At 48.1% G+C, this 18,512-nt stretch overlaps 1 protein-coding gene across 27 annotated transcripts in view; it reads left to right on the top strand.

The window, feature by feature from the left end:
* Window positions 1–18,512, top strand: part of CaMKII (Calcium/calmodulin-dependent protein kinase II) — a 113,078-nt gene that overhangs the window by 78,379 nt on the left and 16,187 nt on the right. For 9 of the 27 annotated variants that reach the window (XM_025308111.1, XM_019842355.2, XM_011144637.3 and 6 more), the window contains exon 11: window positions 508–597. The exons of 1 other annotated variant lie outside the window; for it this stretch is intronic. In XM_025308111.1, the coding sequence (XP_025163896.1) occupies window positions 508–597 (90 nt within the window). Of the gene's footprint in view, window positions 1–507; window positions 598–11,728; window positions 11,786–15,865; window positions 16,061–17,500; window positions 17,569–18,512 lie in introns of all 27 variants that reach the window. 17 more of the 27 variants (XM_025308106.1, XM_025308105.1, XM_025308104.1 and 14 more) reach the window with 6 other exon arrangements.

The following is an 18,512-nucleotide window of genomic DNA, read 5'->3' as shown; positions in this document are numbered from 1 at the left end:
TTGCGCGACGCCAGGGATAATATACTTGGAGCACATTTAAATCGTGAAACGCTCTCAAGAGCGTCCCGATGGGAGCACATCGAGAAAAACGCATCTAAATAAACAGCCAGAATCCCAAGTGGACCCGCCCGCCGCGATTCAGACGCCTCCGTCCGTCTTAATGCGTATCCTCTCAAGATCGTTCCGTTTTATAACGATGTGCTCTCTCTCTCTCTCTCTCTCTCTCTCTCTCTCTCTCTCTCTCTCTCTCTGCCCCTCCCTTCCCCCGTCTCTTTTTTCTTATTTTCTGTCTAGCTTTGTCTCTTCTTTCTCTGATTTCTACCTCGCGTTCTCTAAAAGAAGACTCTTTTTGCTCACTCTTTTTGCTCTCTCTCTCTCTCTCTCTCTCTCTCTCTCTCTCTCTCTCTCTCTCTCTCTCTCTCTCTCTCTCTCTCTCTCTCTCTCTCTCTCTCTTTTTCGTTCCCATTTTCCCGATACCGATTTACTGAAACGCTCTGCGCACTCCAGGTCGAAGCATCATCACGAAGAAGGGCGATGGCTCTCAAGTGAAGGAATCCACCGATAGCAGCACAACGATTGAAGACGATGACGTTAAAGGTAGGAAATCTCATCGCGTCTTATTCTCTCTCTCTCTCTTTCTCTCTCTCTCTCTCTCTCTCTCTCTCTCTCTCTCTATTTTTGTAAACATAAATTGTGCCGGATTCTCTTGGTAGTATTTGTATTAATTACTAATGAACCAGTCGTAGGCCTCTTCGGCGCGGAGAATAGACGCGTAGGTTGATCTTCAGGATCGCAATCGGTTTGCGAACCGCGAATACTCAGAGATGCAAATCGAATCGGATGAGCCGACCTTTTCAATCGTCAGAGATCCAATGTGCACACATTTACGCAGACACGTATAAATATCTGAAAGTTCTTCGCGGATATTTATGCGTATCAACGATATTTACAGTATACATCAATATTAATGAATATTATCATTTATTAATATTAATTAGCATTACGGAACGATTCGGCGCGATGTCGTCGTCGACGTTCCGACGAAAAGTCGCCCGGCGATTTCGGTGTCGAAACGAGCGAGTTGGCTTGTTTAAAAGCCAATCGTCGGTATTTCCGCGGCCACGTTGAAGTGTATGTTGTGTTTGTGCTCGAGAGCTCGGAATTGAATCATGACAGTCGCGGTATTGTCGCCACGCGAGCGGAATATAATCGCGACGATAGTTCCGATAACAATGGATACGCAAATTCTTAGCACGCCTGAGTTCGCGATGTACACGCATCTCTTTATCGCGTACTCGTTAAAGGGATTTAATTAAGAAACTTGAGCACACACACATACGCACACATACACATACATACATATGCACGGGGTGGAAAAACTGCAGCTTGATGCTCGACTTAGCCGTATGCTACAGAGCGCGAACAATGCTCGCGGACCATCTTAGATTCGATGATACATATATCCGTCTCTCGACTCTAGAATCTACTTTCTGTCCACGTCATAACTGAGAGTATCCTCATGCTCCGAGGTACAAGTTACGTCCTCGAGCCGATCTTGCACATTCCGCTCTATACCCAATTCAAACGACGCGCGGCATCGTCGAGAGTTGGATCGAGTTGGAACACGCGTGTGTAGGAAGAAATGTCATTGGAACAGCAGCAACGATTCGGCCGGGTAGCGTTGCCAAAGATGAAATACGTCAGAATGACATCGAGAGAGAGAGAGAGAGAGAGAGAGAGAGAGAGAGAGAGAGAGAGAGAGAGAGAGAGAGAGAGAGAGAGTGTGTGTCGTGACTCGCTGCACTCGGGACATGGGAGAGGTCGAGTTACACCTAGACTCCTCGTATGTCCAAGGTGCGCAAAGATGCTCAAGATCTCGAACCGAGTCGATCGTCTCTCCGACCTTTCGGTTCGGTGCAATTTCACGCTGGTGCATCGACGAGTATCGCACAACTGCGCCGCAGCACAGATTAATCACGTTCGCATTCCCGATGCACATAAACGTAAGAAACGCGAAGATATCATTCTCGTTCACGTGCAAAGTCGATCGTTGGACAACAACAACTCGAGTAGTTGAGTACCCACTCGTTGCTTTGGCCCTTTGGCCCTTTGCCCCCCTTCTCCACCCTGCGTATCACTTGTGCTCCGATTGTGCTTGCGAGTACATCACAAAAGATTCGTCGATGGGACAACATTGATCGCGAAAAGCACAGACGGGGATTAAAGTCGGAATATTTTTAGTCGGGAAGAGAATCGCGATCTTTGTTCTCTTCGCAACGACGATGCGACCAAATCCGCAAAGAGTTGCGGGCGATCGCGCGCGCATACGTTTTATGCTTTTCTTTCTTACTCACATACACATATGTTTGTTTATATCTTAATTGTATGAAACGTTGAGAACGCTCAGACTCGGCCAGGGCCACTCGATCGCAACGGCTCGAGACGCGGCCGTTTCGTTAAATTAGCGGTTTAATCGATCGGTCTTTATCGCGACTCCTTTGTGATGTACCTCCGCTTGCAAAACTTGAAGTTGTGCCCCTCCCCTCGGCTCGTAGAAAAAGTCGTTCTCGCCTTGATCTTTCTCTCTTTACCTCCGTAGACACTTTTAACTATATACACGATCATCGATCGTGCCTCGTCGGCACGATCATGTTTCGCTGGTCTCTCCCTGTCCGCATTCGATCGCACGCGTACATTCTTCAAAGATATCCACGAACAAAGAGCAAGACAGTCGGTGTAGTCGGTGTAGTCGATAATGATGGTATACGCGATCCTAGCTAGCGCAGTTTTCTCCAACAATCATAATTAACAGTAATGATTCGGCTAAATTTTTCATCCCACCATTGTTCGATTTCTCGTCGGCGTGAAACATGTTCCGAAGTTAGTTAGTTAGAATGAAGGAAACTCAACTCGGGGTATCCCAAATATCAGAGGTCCTTGTTGTTGAGATTTGAATAATTCAACGCGAGAAAAATTTCAATCTCGGCAATTGCCGCACGTTACGATCGCACGGTTGATTCATTGCTCTTTCGGATCTTTTACACGAAAATACACCAGCACGATACAAACGACGCTCGTTCGTGTGTGTGTGTGTGTGTGTGTGTGTGTGTATGTGTCGGTGCACATCGCATCGTACACGTTTCAAGTTTATAAATAGCCGCATCTACCAGCGTGCGCGCGACACAGATATGTCATACATTTTACATAGAAACATCCATTTAATCGTGTACATTATGTGCCCCCCATCGACCTACAGTACAGGCATCGAGAGTACTACCGTTTCTACGTTATCACTCACAAATCAGCCTCCTCGTACGGGCTGTCTTTCAAGTTTACCGACTAACTCTGACAGTTTCTGTGTCTCTCATGATTTCTCCCACTAAACGGTGATTGTCTTCCCCCGTGTTTCCTCTGATATCACTCACATATACATCAGCACGCACACGACTTGAACGCTTAAACATCATAAAAACGCGCGGCGACACGCAGTGCACTCGAAAGCTATTTTCTCTCTTTGCGAGTACGGCGTGTACGACGAAGTAGACACAGCAGAAAGTAGAGTTGGCTATTCGCGATCGATGGCCACCGAAATATCGCGCTAAACTGTCGAGGAGCGTGATTGAACGTGACGACACTACGTCCGTCGCAAGTGCGATCTTCAGGAACGAATAGATGATGTCCATCTCGTTGAAACGCAAACGAAATGTCCAAGTTCTCTGTTTCCTCCGTAGGGAAGCCCTCACGCGTACGTGACGCTGGCGCGTTCTCCGCTAGCCCCACTCCCTTTTAATTGCGTGCATAAATTTCACTTTTTTGCGGTGTCTTATTACTCTGACACACCGACGTCACGGAACAATGCTCATCCGTGTAGGGATATCGATCGTCTCTCTCGTCTGTTTCTTCTTCCTTTTTTTTTTTTTTTTTTTTTTTTCTTTTATTTCGCGTGTACCCAAGAAAAGTTTGAGAGCCTCCTCTCTCTCTTTCTCTCTCTCTCTCTCTCTCTCTCTCTCTCTCCCCACTCTATATTCTCTTTTAGCAGAGTAGAATTCCCCGAGGAGATTCCGATAGGATTGTACTCTCGAGACGCGTGTGCTTGTTTCACATTGCATCGGCTTGTAACGACCAGAGAGAATCTAGAACAGGTACATAATTAACGGACGGGCGGATAATTTTGCCCCGTTTGCTCGATTAACCGATTAAAATATATCGTATTACCAATTGCGAGTTTTAATTTCAGCGTTGTACGTTTTAAAGTTGTAATTATTCGAAAGAATCGGATACTCTGCGCGAGAAAATGCAGAATAATTACTGGATTATAATCCAGTGGTAGTGGCAAAGAAAGGAGAGAAACGCATTTTTCGCGCTTCACACGTCGAGAAAGTACAATCCAAGTGTCTCTCTGCATGCGTCCATACATTCTTTCCTCTCTCTCTCTCTCTCTCCCCCTCTCTCTCTCGTAGCATATAATTTGCCGGATATTCGAGAGAACGACGTTCTCCTTCGAATTTATCGACACCTTACACGACACAGGGAGGAGACTCATCTCCATCAGCGTCACGCGAATCGCGATTCCAATGAATATTTCGCGGACCGAGGCGCGCGCAATCGGCGGTATCTTGACTTTCAGATGTCTCTGCAGAGTCTGTGCACATTCGCGTCCCGCGCACAAAGCACGACTACGCGATACCGATATCGCTCTCGGAAATGATCGTTGATCCAGAAAAGCGCATTTAGTCGCGACAGCAAACGATTTAGTCCGTCCGTTATGTATGCGTCCGGTTTCAGTCTAATTTCCGACGCGTGCGTTTTTCTACGACGTCCGATACAATCGAGCGGATACATCTCGCTCATTTCGTTCATTTCAAGCACGCGAGAGTATCCGCGCGATCCTGTGCTGCTGATTTACGCTGCCGATGGTGTCGAGAAAAATTGAAAAATTTGTTGGGAGGGAGGGAGGGAGGGAGGGAGGGAGGGAGGGATAAATCGAGAATATATGTACGCAGATACGAAAGTAAATCGACACCATTTGCTTTGCGCATCCAGATACGCATACGCGCATACACGTATACACGTATACACGCACACCCCGCACACAAGTCAGATAGTTCCACATTGCCCGTATCTGTTCCCATAGGCAGAATACACCATAAAGGCAAAGCACCAAGATACATTGAACGGCTACGTGAGAAGCGATAACACACTCTGTTGTTTTGTAACCCTATGTTGTAGCGATGCTCACAAATCCATAACACACAGATGAGTGACGTGCGCGCACGCGTTATTATTGTGACAGCAAGAAAGAATGCACCGTGATTGGATTACAGACACCGAGAGTGCATAGACCGAGTGCAAGTCTCTTCGAGGCGTGTTCATCATATCATTCCGGCCGGAAATGTGATCATTGCGATTGCATCTGATTTGCCTTTTAATTACCCCGCGGTTACCAGACACACGGCGATTATTTAACACAGCTTCGGCTGCATACGGTGTGTAAAGTCTGGTAGCCGCGCTCGTATTTCTTTCTTTTCATTTCTTGAGGGATCTGTGCAACGAGGGTGGCGATCTGTGTGAAAATCTGACAAATTGTGTCATACATTTCGTGAGTCACACATTTCGTGAGAATCGACGCAATCGATAGCAAATTTTGGCAAAGTTGATTGGCCTGCAGCTACCTCGTTCGCTCAAGCATGCGGCATACTACTCGCCAAGGGAAAAAGAAGAAAGAAGAAACGTAAGAGTAGCGCGCGCCCCCCTCCCCCCTCTGCGTTGCATCAGATCTCGTTTCCTCGTCGATTCGCAAGTCGAGTCTAAGATTCGGCGATTTCGTACACCTACGATTAATCTCGAGCTTTATTACGTCCGCGCGCGCGCGCGCGCGCGCGCGCGCGGGGTCTTTCTTTCCATCTTTCTTTCTCCTTCTTTCGCGTTGTGTCTTCTTCTTTCCTTATATTCTTCGGATGTAGCTTACGTAGCACGTAGCAAAACGACGCGTGCGAAATGATGACGGATGCGTAGATACGCGCGCCGCGAAGTGTAAAGTCTCTACCACTATCCGCACAACCACCATTATATACCATAGTTGCCTCGTTAACGTAATGCATCCCTTTTTAGAGCAGCGGCTATCGCACATGCGATCGTTAATCGGCGCGCAGAATCGATTGCAGAATTAGAGTGCGCCTCTCCTCGCGTGATACGACGATCCCCGAGCGTAAAGGGATGTATAATTGACGATCGCGAACGAAGACACACACGCATATATAACATATGTTACGTTCGGTGGATGTATGTCTTGCAAATTTAAACGCGACTTTTTCTTCTCGTCTTCTTCTACGTGCTGCTTCTGTTTTCTCCCCTCCCTCTCTCCCGTCTCTCTCCCGTCTCTCTTTCTCTCTCTCTCTCTCTCTCTCTCTCTCTCTCTCTCTCTCTCTCTCTCTCTCTCTCTCCCCACCCCCCACCCCGTCGTACACACGTAGTGGTACGTTGAAGAAACTGAATTCATAGAGTAGCGCAAGTAGAAGTGGCTGCGACAGCAGCTTAATCTTGAACGGCTAAATCGATCGATCGTCTCGAGCGATTCGTTCCGGTAGAGTCTCGCGGTCTACGAGTACTCGAGCGAGAGGCGTAATAAACGGGAGATGAAACGCGCGCACGCGAGAAATAGCCTTCCAAGATTGGTAGTGTAAATAGCCATTGTACTTGATAGTAGTGTTTCTCGGTGAATAAAATTGTAGGAGATTAGTGGCTATAAAGAGATGGATTGCTTTTTCGTGCGCATTTTCACGAGATTGTTACAAACGTAATGCGAAAGTTCACTCCAGGTACATAGTACGTAGGGGACATGCGTTTACGCGCACACTGTACGCGAGTCGAAGAAGAGGTTCGTGTAACATATAAGTCTACTATACAACAGCGCGATACGGCGATACGGCGATCATCCGGTATTTTGTCACGTACATTTCTTTCATACTGATATCGATATCCCTGTTGTCTTGTACACTTGTTCATTCTCGCTCGTGTGGATTTTGTATTCTTATTTTATTATTGTTATATTATCATTTCTTTTTCTCTTTAACAATGGCGGCCGGTGACCGCGTGATCGTTCCGCTGCTTTCGCTTGCATTTTTCGTTTCAGTGTGTGTGTGTGTGTGTGTGTGTGTGTGTTTTTTTTTTTTCTTTTCTTACATTATATATTTACACATATACATATTTGCCTCTTTTCTCTTAGAAGCGCAATTAGCAGCAGGGAGATTTTCAATTTTTTCGCTGTTACGTTCTTTATCACCGCTCACAATCACCGCTTTGATCGCCGAACAAAAGACACTCGTTTCTGCTCGTCTGCTCGTCGATGTTGCTTCTACATCGACTCGCGATATACGACTCTTGCGCAATTTGTAAATTTGAACGATCGTGAGTAAGCTGGCAAGTAAGATTGCAAGTCGCAATCGAATTGATAACGAGCGACTTTGTTCGGTGTTTCTGTACTTTTCTTTCCTTGCGCAATTTCTTTCTTTTCACAAATTCTCTCAATGGACTTTTGGACTTATCAACCACTCGTCCACCAGTGCGAAGAAACGAAGAAAGGGACCGCGTGCTTTTTACGTATCACGATGATTATATCACTTCCGCACGTCTCTAGATTTCGCATCTCGCATACGTTTGTGTTCCCCCTTTACCTTTATGTGTGTCCGCACACACGCTTACCCGTGTGATGTTTGTTATCTACCTTTTTTTTCTCCGTTACTTTCCGCTGCCACGTATTACCAGCCTGCGTGTTTTGCCGTTTTTTATAATTCGCTCTGATTTTGTCAGCTGGTTCTATCTCTCGTGTGAACCAGAGCGATAGCACAAGATGCTGCAACACGAACGGGCAGTCGTTAAGCGTGTTGCCGATAAAGAGGATGGTTGGCGAATTTTATTGGCCGAACGAATCTCGCGTGTTAAATATCGCCTGTCGTCGAATGTACATAACGTACGTAACACGTGACACGAATGTGTTACGCAATGACGAACGGGAGAAAGAAACAGATTTCGCTCGTGCGAAATGCAATGACACATAATACACAGGCGGCGAATTATTTGAATTTGAGAACCGGTGGCGACAAGTTGCGGTGAAAACTACACGTGGCAGTGAATGAATAATGAAAACCGTCGGCACTTTAATAGAGATCGTTGACGTTAACAGCACCTCAAGGAGAGAAGTACAATCGAGTGGTACATTCGTTCTCGTGAGAGATTCAAGCCGAGACAATGGGTTCGCCCGCCGCGCCGTCGCGCGAGAAAGGAAAACGAGGATCGACATAACGACTTTTTGTAACTTGCGCGATCAAGCGAGAACAATCGTCGCGGATAAACGGCGGCCAATTTATTAATTCTATCGCTCGCGCGACGCCCGTTTGCTCACAGAGCGCTCTCGCCGTTATTCCACGTTATTTCGCGGTTAAAAATCGCCGTTAAAAAGAGCCGCTGCAAACGGCACGATTGTTATCGCACGATTGCTGCATCGTGTTATCGTCGACTTATTCAGGTTGCTTGTTTTGCTTACCGCGCGCCACGTGGTGCGCGCTGATCACGTGATCAGCTGCGCGCGCGCGCGCGCGCGTTCAGGTCGACGTGTAAAATTGTTTCTGAAGCTTCCGTTAGCAGACACCCAAGGAGACAAATAGAGGAGGCTCGTCTGACTTCACTCTGTGTACTTTTCTCTGCGACGTGACACGTTCCTCCGTGTGCACCGTTCGAGGAGGAGACAATCGGCGTCTCGGTCGCCTCCTCGAACGATCTCTCCTAACACGGGCCCCCTGCATCGTCACACGAACACGCCCTTAGACTTAGGTCACTATATTATACACCGAATCCAGAATCACATACACTGCTCTCTGTGGTCGTCACAAGTCTCGACTCGATGTTTAACCCGGTGTTATGGATTTATGAACACCAGCCCGCCGCGCACATGTGTATACACACACACTTTCGTTCTGCCCTTTTTCTCGCTCTAGCACTTTTCTCACCTACCTTCTCTCTCTCTCTCTCTCTCTCTCTCTCTCTCTTTTTATTCCTCCCATCCCTCCCTCCCCCCCTCTGTTTCTCTCTCTCTCTCTCTCTCTCTCTCTCTCTCTCTACATGTGTCCCTCTCATTCTCGTACCGTTCACTATACACTTGGTCTGCCGGCTAAACCCATTCAACCGCACAACCGATTTGAAATTGACTCCGCTCACTTCTTCCTCCGACTAGTTTTTGTATGTCGATCCGCTTCTCGCATGTTTCCTGGCTGTTGCACCGCTTGCTCGCCATCGTACGGCTTTTTACCAGATCTCGAGCTCAGTGTCGAGAAGATTACGACATTGTTGTGGGAGGGGGAAAGGGAAGTTGCATTTCGATATCACAAGCGTGAGATGGGGCCGCGCCGAAGAAACAGTTTTTTCAATTTCTTCTCTCTTGTAACTCGGTCCCGGCTGGAAACAATTTGCGAACAATTCTGTTTGCAACTTCGAGCTGGAACCTTCGTCGTGTTAGAAATTTCACAGTTTGACAGTGTGCGCTCGTCGTTTGATACCGACCGACGTTTAATACGCTCATGGCGACGATCGACTATATCGAGCGAATTATATTCGCGGCAAGCCGAGTTTGCGCTCCTCAAGACGAATTGTCTTCTCTGCCGTCATCGAGACACTCGCAGTAACGCAAAGTAATTGAAATGTTTATTGTTATTAAAACGGTGAAATATATCCAAGCGTGAGAAACCTTCGTAGGCTCTTTTTATTATTTATATCTCGCGATTGTAATGTGATCGCGCGACTGATTGAATATCTTCAGTCGTGCAGTCGTTTTGCAACGAACGATTTATCAATGTCTCTCGTTCGCATCGAAATAATCGTGCACGTTCAAGGCGATCAAAGCGATCGAAACCGTACGATTGGCTCGATCTGCACGTGTCGCAACTTCTTTTGTTCCTTCCTTTTTTTTTTTTCTTTTCTTTTTTCCTTCCCCTACTCGAGACACGATCGATATATTACGTGTCTTTATCGACGTATGCACGTTCTCACTGCATAGTGCGGTCCTCTCTCCAGCACTCCACCCCCCGGGACCGATCGACTAGATTTTCTATTTATTCCTATGATAATGACCGTTTCTTTTCGATATCGTTGGATGGTAAAACGGCATCTTGAAACAGATGAAAAGAGGAGAGAACAGAGTCAAGAGTCGCGCGGAGAACACTTTTGACCGCTACGTCGTCGTCGCTTCGTCGTTCGGCAGCCTTAACGGCAGTCTACTGAGATTATCACATGTAGACGTCTTATCGCGCGTTATATCAATTGTTATCGCGGCAAAGTGGTCGAGGCTTCGTATAAACATCAACCGCAATCGTACACGGTTCGCAAAGTAAAAGCACTCTACGAGAGTGCGCGAGAGAACGTCCGTCCATGATTATTCACACAGCGGTCCGCGATTAACCCTCGCGGACTCGTAATCGGACGGATAAATAAATGGCTCTGTTGTAACTCTCGCTGCTCGCTCGTGAAAAATAGCGAGTGTAATAAAGTATGTTAGAGAGAGAGAGAGAGAGAGAGAGAGAGAGAGAGAGAGAGAGAGAGAGAGAGAGAGAGAGAGAGAACGAGCGAGCGGCAATAAATTCTACCTTTGTACGGACGCTTCATTGAGGATTTAAAACGGGCCGCATCGGAATTAACCGCTTCGCGGATGTAAATTTTGTATGAAAGCTTGAAAGGGGCTATCATTGGAGGTTGAGCTCAACTCGCGTTGAAAAACCTCACCTCGGGATCATCGCGCGTCGACGACTCCACCCTCCGAGAGGCCGTTCTTTCTGTCGGAGGGAATATCGCCGCCGCCGTTTCATGACTTTGTAATCGGCAAACTCTTATCGCGCTGCTATACGTACGAGATGCATCACCGAGAAGCGTCAGCGGATCAGTTACCGATCCGATCACAAATCGATGCGTCAATAGCCGTACGTACAAGCGCGCAGCTTTTTACTTGCCACACTTGTCTCTCACATCGAATCGCATCGAAATGCAATGCAACGGTGAGAAACGAGTGCCAATAGCGCGCGCGCGCGCGCGCGGAGCCTGACCGCTTGCCGCCACACATTCAAATCCAATCACCGAGATTGCCAAGGAAGACACTCACTTGTGTCACACGAGGCGGATACACCGCGGAGAAGTGAAGCCAATGTCTGCACGGCGAGAATAATCGATCTAATCTACATCGCCACGTAACTTTGCTTTGCTCGACAGATCGCTCATTTACTTTCGCGATGATCGCTCGACGAGAGAGAGTGCTCGATCGATATTCGCGACAGGAAAAAGAGATTATCTTTGCGAAAGCGCGATAGTACGCGTGCGTGTGCGGGAGAGAGAGAGAGAGAGGTGGAGAGAGAGAGGGAGAGAGAGAGAGAGAGAATGGTCAGCAAGTAGAAATACCATGAAATTGATCGCGTGAAAATTTGCTGAGGCTGCTCGTGTGACGCGGTTCTTACGGATCGACATGTGACTCTTTGCAGACTTCACTTCCCCGCGACGTATCGAGTCGACGTAGTGAGGGAAGCGATATACTTAGGCGACAATGTTAAAAAAAAAAAACGAGAAATACAAGCTTAGCGCTTCTCGTCATGCGACGTGGCTTTATCGATATTTCGTATAATCGTACTAGGCGTTATGTAATCAGAAACTGTCGCATATCCGTATACGTGATGTATGTATGTATGTTGTACAGAGGATAAGAAGGGCGGCGTCGACCGGAGCAGCACGGTCATTGCCAAAGAACCCGAAGGTAAAGCCAATAACTCTTGGAGAGCGAGAAACGCGTTTGCGCGTTTCGACTTCTCTCCTTTTATGTATTACATATGTAATTGCGCGCGCGCGCGCGCGCGTATGTGTGTTATATGTGTATATATATATATATACATATACATATTTTTTATATATATATACACATATACACGCATGTACGCATCGTGGATTACTTGTGAACGTCCCGCGATCTGCACTGGTCTCTCCCATCCGCGTATTCGGATTAAACGCGACGTGATTAAACGGCAAAGCGCGGAAGCTTTGTGCAAGAAATTGGAAAATTTGGAAAATTACGAAAGAAAACGTTTCCGCGCACGACCGTGTGTGTGTGTGTGTGTGTTTTACACATTCGTGTAAATTTTTATTTTGCATAATTTCGTCGTAGTTGCTGCTGAAACGTGACCTTTGCGCGATCTTTCGGAGACGGGAAAACGAGAAAAACTGTCAAAATTCGTGATATTTTATCGGAACGTTTTGACATTTGACTCGAGCGTGAAATACACATGTGTATGAAACGCCGATATTTTTGTGAAACTTTTGCGTGATATCGCGTGAAATTGGTCAATATTCAAAGTATAATTTGCAGGGTATTGGCTGCGTATGGGGGGATGGAAAAGTAGCAACTCTTTTGTATCGGAGAATCATCGCGGATGGGAGAAGCCGAGCTCACGAGGGGCCCCGTGCCCCCATTTTCGAGCTTTTGCATCCTGTCTGTTACAGCTTCTGCGAAATCGTATGGCGGATTTACCGTCTCTCCCGTCGTTTCGTCAACTAATATTTTGGAGAACGAAATGTCTCTCTTTTTTTCTCTCTTTCTCTCTCTCTCTCTTTTTCTCTCTCTCTCTCTCTCTCTCTCTCTCTCTCTCTCTCTCTCTCTCTCTCTCTCTCTCTCTCTGGCCCTTTTCTCTGTCCCCGCACGTATGTAAGCCCGTTCTAATCAATCTGCAATTAATCCAGCGGTCCGAAACGAGGATCCTCCTGAGCCCCTTCTCGACGCTGCGCGACAAAATTTGCTTCGCAGCCGAAGCGAACACAACGCAGGGATTACGTATCTTCCCGCGATCGATCGTTGCAATATTCGCGATTGCATTATGTGCTCTTTGAATCGCTGTGCTTCCAGGTGTGTTTGTGTGTGTGTGTGTGTGTGTATGTAATTAAACCTCAACGATTATCGATATTTCTTTCATTACTAACTCTGCAGCTGATTCCGCTGGTACTTGCTATAATTATAACATAAATCCTCCATAAACTGATACACGGCGACGTGGAAACCGTTGTTAAACCGCAACGGTTCGTTGCCGATTTGTTTCCCTCTAAAACGGCCTACGGTGATGATTAAAGAACTCGAAAGTTATAATAATAAACTCCAACTAACCAACTGTGGACGTGGAGAGCTCGCTCGCGTTTTTTACATTTTAAGCCCAAGTAAAATTAACAAGTTTGTTTCCGCCACTTGAGGCTGCTTTCGCCAGTTAATGTCAACTGTGTGTGTGTGTGTGTGTGTGTGTGTGTGTGTGTGTGTGTGTGTGTGTGTATGTAAGTAACGCCTCATCCTGCAGTGTAGAACAATATCCGTAAAAACTAAAAATCCTCAACCCTTAAATTCTTAACAGATATAATTAAAACATAACAAACAGCAAATATCATGCGCGCGCGAACCTCTACCTTGCCTGTCATTCTTATTTTCCCTTATCTTCATCTTTGTCACTCATCTCGATTTCATATCGTCCTTATCCTTATCTTATCGGATCCAGTCGGTAATTACGTCGACTGAAGGCCCAGCGGTGCCACTTGGTACTCGCTTCGCGCGCGCTCAAGACGTACTGTCAACGGAAATACCTGTGTGGCCGCTTGGCATTACTTGAAAATAGATCAGCAGCTGTTTGAGACGACGTCGTCGTCGTCGTCGTTCGTTCGACTTACCTCGGAACGAGTCGAGTCGCGCTCGGGAGCGAGCTGAGCCGCAATTTCGGCTTTTCCGCGTCGGCTAGTCGCAAATTTTCCTTTCAGAGACTACCGGCCTTTGTGCGCCGGAACATTCCATTTTTTTCTTTTTTTTTTTACCTTGCGAACGCAAGATTTCTCGTCGACATTGTCGACATTGCGCGGTTATCGCGATAGTGTGATAGTGCGAGTGCCGGTCTCTCTCTTTCTCTCTCTCCCTTCCTCTCTCTCTCTCTCTCTCTCTCTCTCTCTCTCTCTCTCTCTCTCCCCCCCTCCCTCCCTGCCTCTTTTGTGCGTGTACGCACGATTTAGCGGAAGAAATCGTCGCAATGTCTGCCAACAACGTGCCCGGTCCGTCCAAGCACACGGAGAATCATGGTGAGTCGTCACCCGGTTATTTGTTACACCTGGTTATCTTATTAAGCGCATGTGTATACGGTGCGCGGCGCGCAGCGTACAGCCGTTCATTCCGCACGACCACGTTTCACCCTCGTGCCGGCGTTTGTTTACCTGGCATCGAACTCGTCGAGGATAAAAATACTCTTCGGTATAAATGCGCTACGTGGCAACGTCTTCCCGGATAATTTGGTAAATCGCCGCTTCGTTGCGAATGAAGGCCCGTTTTATTCGGGACGGGTTATCCGAGACGGACGATCGAGTACACATTTGACGGTAATGGTGAGAGAATTTCGCGACTGACTGACACGCGATCTCGAATGCATTCGGAATGTCTCAGGGTTCTCCCAACAACTCTCTATTTACCTACGGTCTTTTTCTATGCCAACTGCTGATCGATTTGCTCGTACCTCGACGAGAAAAACCACAGAGATTTACCGGGTAGAGGGAGGGTGGGGGGAGTATCAGTGGCCGCGACTAGCCGTTGAATTTCAATTCCCGCGGAATTGGCTCGAGGAAAAATTGACGCGCGTTTCACAACCTGACGAGAATGAGAATTCCCGCATCCTCGTCGATTCTTTGTAACTCGAAAGCCACAACGGCTCTGGTCTGCTCGATCCTGTGAGTTAAGAGGAAAAAGAAAGGGCAAAGCAAAAAAAGGGGAAAAAGAATGTATACTCCAAGAGTACGGCAAGGAGAACTCGTGGACGAGACGAAGCGCGGAGGACCCGGAGCACTTTGTACGTCGATTTGCCGGTTTTGCCGGTATCTATATTAGTCGCGGACTGTAACTCTAACAGCGTCCCGCTGTGCAAAATGAACTTTCGACGCGAAGCTGAACGCTACGTATAGCCGTGTCACGATCGCAGACGCTCTTAAGATCTATTTCAAGAATAAACCTCGTCTATGTGCGGATTACGCGCGAGCGAAAATTCATCGTCTGCTCGCGCGCGGCCGTTCTCGTTCCACTTGCCAAGGCCATTGCCTTACTGATAATTACGTCAGCGGCGCTGTCTCTCCCTCCCTCCCTCCCTCTCCCTCTCTCTCTCTTTCTCTCTCGCTCTCTCTCTCTTCTCCCTTGTTCCATGCCTCATTCGGCGATTTATCAATCCGATCGTCTATGCGATCTCATTCGAGGCTATTAACGGATAAAGATCTTGCTTCCGTCCCCTCTCGAGAGATATTTGTCCGACTAATCTTCGAGCAATGTTCCTCCTCTCGTTCTTCAGAAGCGCGCGCGAGTCTCGTGTCTTCGCGTCTTCCAGTCGTGGAAACGTTCCTCGATGCGAGCGAGCTGCTGCTCTCGATCGATACGGCTCGATAACGCTGTACTAACCCTCGTCCACGATTAACGTAAATGGGCCGCATTACGACGGCCGGTCCAACGGCCGGCGAAGGCGTGTGCGGCTTTGCGATTTCGCCTTGTTTCGGACGCGTGCCCTTCACCGGCGATTCCGATCGATACCGTGTTTTCCTCGTGTGCTCCTCCTCGCGTAGAGCGACTCAGTCAGTGTGTCGCGCCGAAATAAAACATGGGCCGCGTCAATAGGCGACAGTCGCTTGGCGGAGCTCGCCTCGCCTCGCCATTTGCGCTTCCTCGTGCTTTTCGCCGTTCTCGTGGCGTCGTGTTGTTATCGCGTGTGCCGCTGCGATCGTTGCGGTTACTTCTCTCGCGATACCTACGGCAACCCGACAACAAGCTCTCTTGGCTCGTTCCAAGGTACACCTCCGAGCAGCCCCGCGACAATGTCCGCGTTCTCCAGGGCGGTCGGCGCAGCCACGAGCATTCAAGCGAACAAGCAGGCGGCGGCGGCGGCGGCGGCGACGGCCCCGAACCAGACTCAGGCCCAGATCCCGGTTGTCAGTACGGGCAACCCCCTCGGAATTGCCGCGGTTCTCCTTCAAGGTACCCAAGGTAAATCCAGGATTTAGAGCCGGTTGGCTGGTTGGATCTCCCTTTCGCTGCGAATCGTCGCCTTCGATTCAATTCCCGGAGCCTGCTTCTCGGCCTAACGGCCGAGGCGACCCCGCCGCCCGCGCCGGGACGATATTTCGAGCGATCTTTCCGCTGACCGAATCCTCGACCGAATCCTTTCGAGCTTCAACATTCAACATGCGATCATCGTGTGAAAGTAGTAGATTTGAATTTACGAGTAACCGCGAAGACAAAACGAAGAAAAATCTGGCGAGAAACAGAGAGATAGAGAGAGAGAGAGAGAGAGAGAGAGAGGGAGAGAGCCCGGTGGTCACATCCGATTTGGTTCTAATGAAAGTCTGCTGCTCAAGGAGAGAACATCTCTCGATGTCTTTGGGATCCCACCACTGTCGCGTTTCGCACGCACTGGGAGAAATTTTCAATCTGTCGATACGGTGTCTGTCGGCGCAGATTGATGAAGGGTATTACAGCGCGGTGATTCCCTTGAAAAAGTATCGGATATTATCGATACTTTCGAAATATATATACATCTGCTAGTGTTTCGCAACAAAGTTGCGGAGCGATTATTACGAATTTTCCGACCCGACCTTGTCACGATTGACTCTCACGCATTTTCTCGTCTCAATGCTAGGTGCGAGGTACAGGTGCACCCTTTGAATTCAGGTCTCTCTCTCTCTCTCTCTCTCTCCCCCCCTCTCTCTCTCCCTCTCCCTCTCTCTTTCTCAATTTTGTCCCTCAATTTTGTGAAATAACGAGGCGAAAGAATGGATCGCTCGCGCGGAGAGATTTGTCGGATGAAGATCGGTTCGCCATGCACTTTTCCAAGCCGAGCGCGTCAGACGCTGTAAGACTAAATTTTATCCATATATCGACTTCTCTCTGCGTTATTATTCCTTGGCAACGGATCTCCCTCTCCCTCTCTCTCTCTCTCTCTCTTTCTCTCCAACATAAAGTCTCTCGATTATTTATACCTCTCAAAATCACCCACAATATAATCCGGAAGAAGGGAAGAAACCATGGGAAGATGCGATGAGATGTACTACGCGCGCGTGTCAGGTTCCAAGATAAATCGAGAAAGGGTTACCGCCTGGTTGGTGTTGATTTATTAATTTATTATAAACTACGCGACGTTGCGCACATTCGCGCATGTTACGTCGCTTAAAACGCGCGTTATCGATTGCTCGGCTCGCTCGAGTCCGTCGACTTGGCGAGTCGAGGTAATCAATTGTAGAGAAGCGTCGTCGGGGTGGCTTTCCTCACGGAGGATAGATTCCACAAGCTTGTTCCGCGGAACGATGTCGCTTAATGTCCGTCCCAGTCTCTTTTTCTCTCTCTTTCTCTCTCTCTCTCTCTTTCTCTCTCTCTCTCTCTCTCTCTCTCTCTCTCTCTCTCTCTTTCTGTGTGTGTCTCGTGTCGCAGGACAAGAGGTAGGCACGTACCAGGAAGGAGACGCTGAAGCGCCAAGCAACGGCGATCTCGACGAATCGGTAAGGTTGCCCAAGCCGGATGACCCATTTCTGCTTTCACGCTTTATCGAGATTCTCCGTGAGAGAATCGCGCGCACATGTATATGCCGTATACATACACATATATGTAGTCGGTCCCTCTCTTGCAGCGGTAATCCCTGATAAAACGAGGACGAGGCAGGAATCGGTCGAGCCGTTTCCGCTTTAGAGAGTTGGAGCATGATTTGGAATTTATACGATACCTCACCGTTTCGGTATACTCATCATTGTTGCGCGCGCGATGTGCGTATTATACTCCCTCCGACAACATCTCTTCTTCGACAACATCACGGCGAACTCACACGCTTTCTCACACCCGCCCTTAATTTAACATGTCTCTCGACAGCTTGTCCGTCCTTTTTGCGTGCGCCGCATTCACGTCACACGCACACACTCACGTCGCACGCACACACTCACGTCATACACGCGCGTACTCACACTGCGTGTGCTCGGCGACATCCTTTCGGCAAACAGATGTGTGATCCTTACCCGACCCTTATCCTTCTTTCGCAAATGGCATGACGAGTTCAACGGAGAAGTGAACTTTTCTCTCTCTCTCTCTCTCTCTCTCTCTCTCTCTCTCTGTGCCAACCTTTGATTTCTCCTCGACACGCTTACACACGCGTACGAACGCGCACGCAACGCACACACGACTGTTACACACGGCGCACACTGTCTGATGAATAATTAATTAATCCCGTCAACTGACCGAACGACCGCTCGACCGGCGATCTTTTTTCTTTTCTTTTCTTTACTTTTTCTTTTTCGACAAGTTTCACTCATCGTCGACAGGACCCTCTACGGTGGTAACACACCAGCTTGCACTCGTCGGCTCGCTCTTCCGGCGACATGTCGCGATACGCAACGGCTCTCCCTGCGTCCTTTCGTCGGATCTTTATTATTTACGGATTCAAACACCGAGAATA

The sequence above is a fragment of the Harpegnathos saltator genome, unplaced genomic scaffold (assembly GCF_003227715.2).
Source record: "Harpegnathos saltator strain DR-91 unplaced genomic scaffold, Hsal_v8.6 scaffold139, whole genome shotgun sequence".
NCBI classification, from domain to species: Eukaryota; Metazoa; Arthropoda; class Insecta; order Hymenoptera; family Formicidae; genus Harpegnathos; species Harpegnathos saltator.
This window is presented reverse-complemented; position numbering and strand designations above follow the sequence as displayed.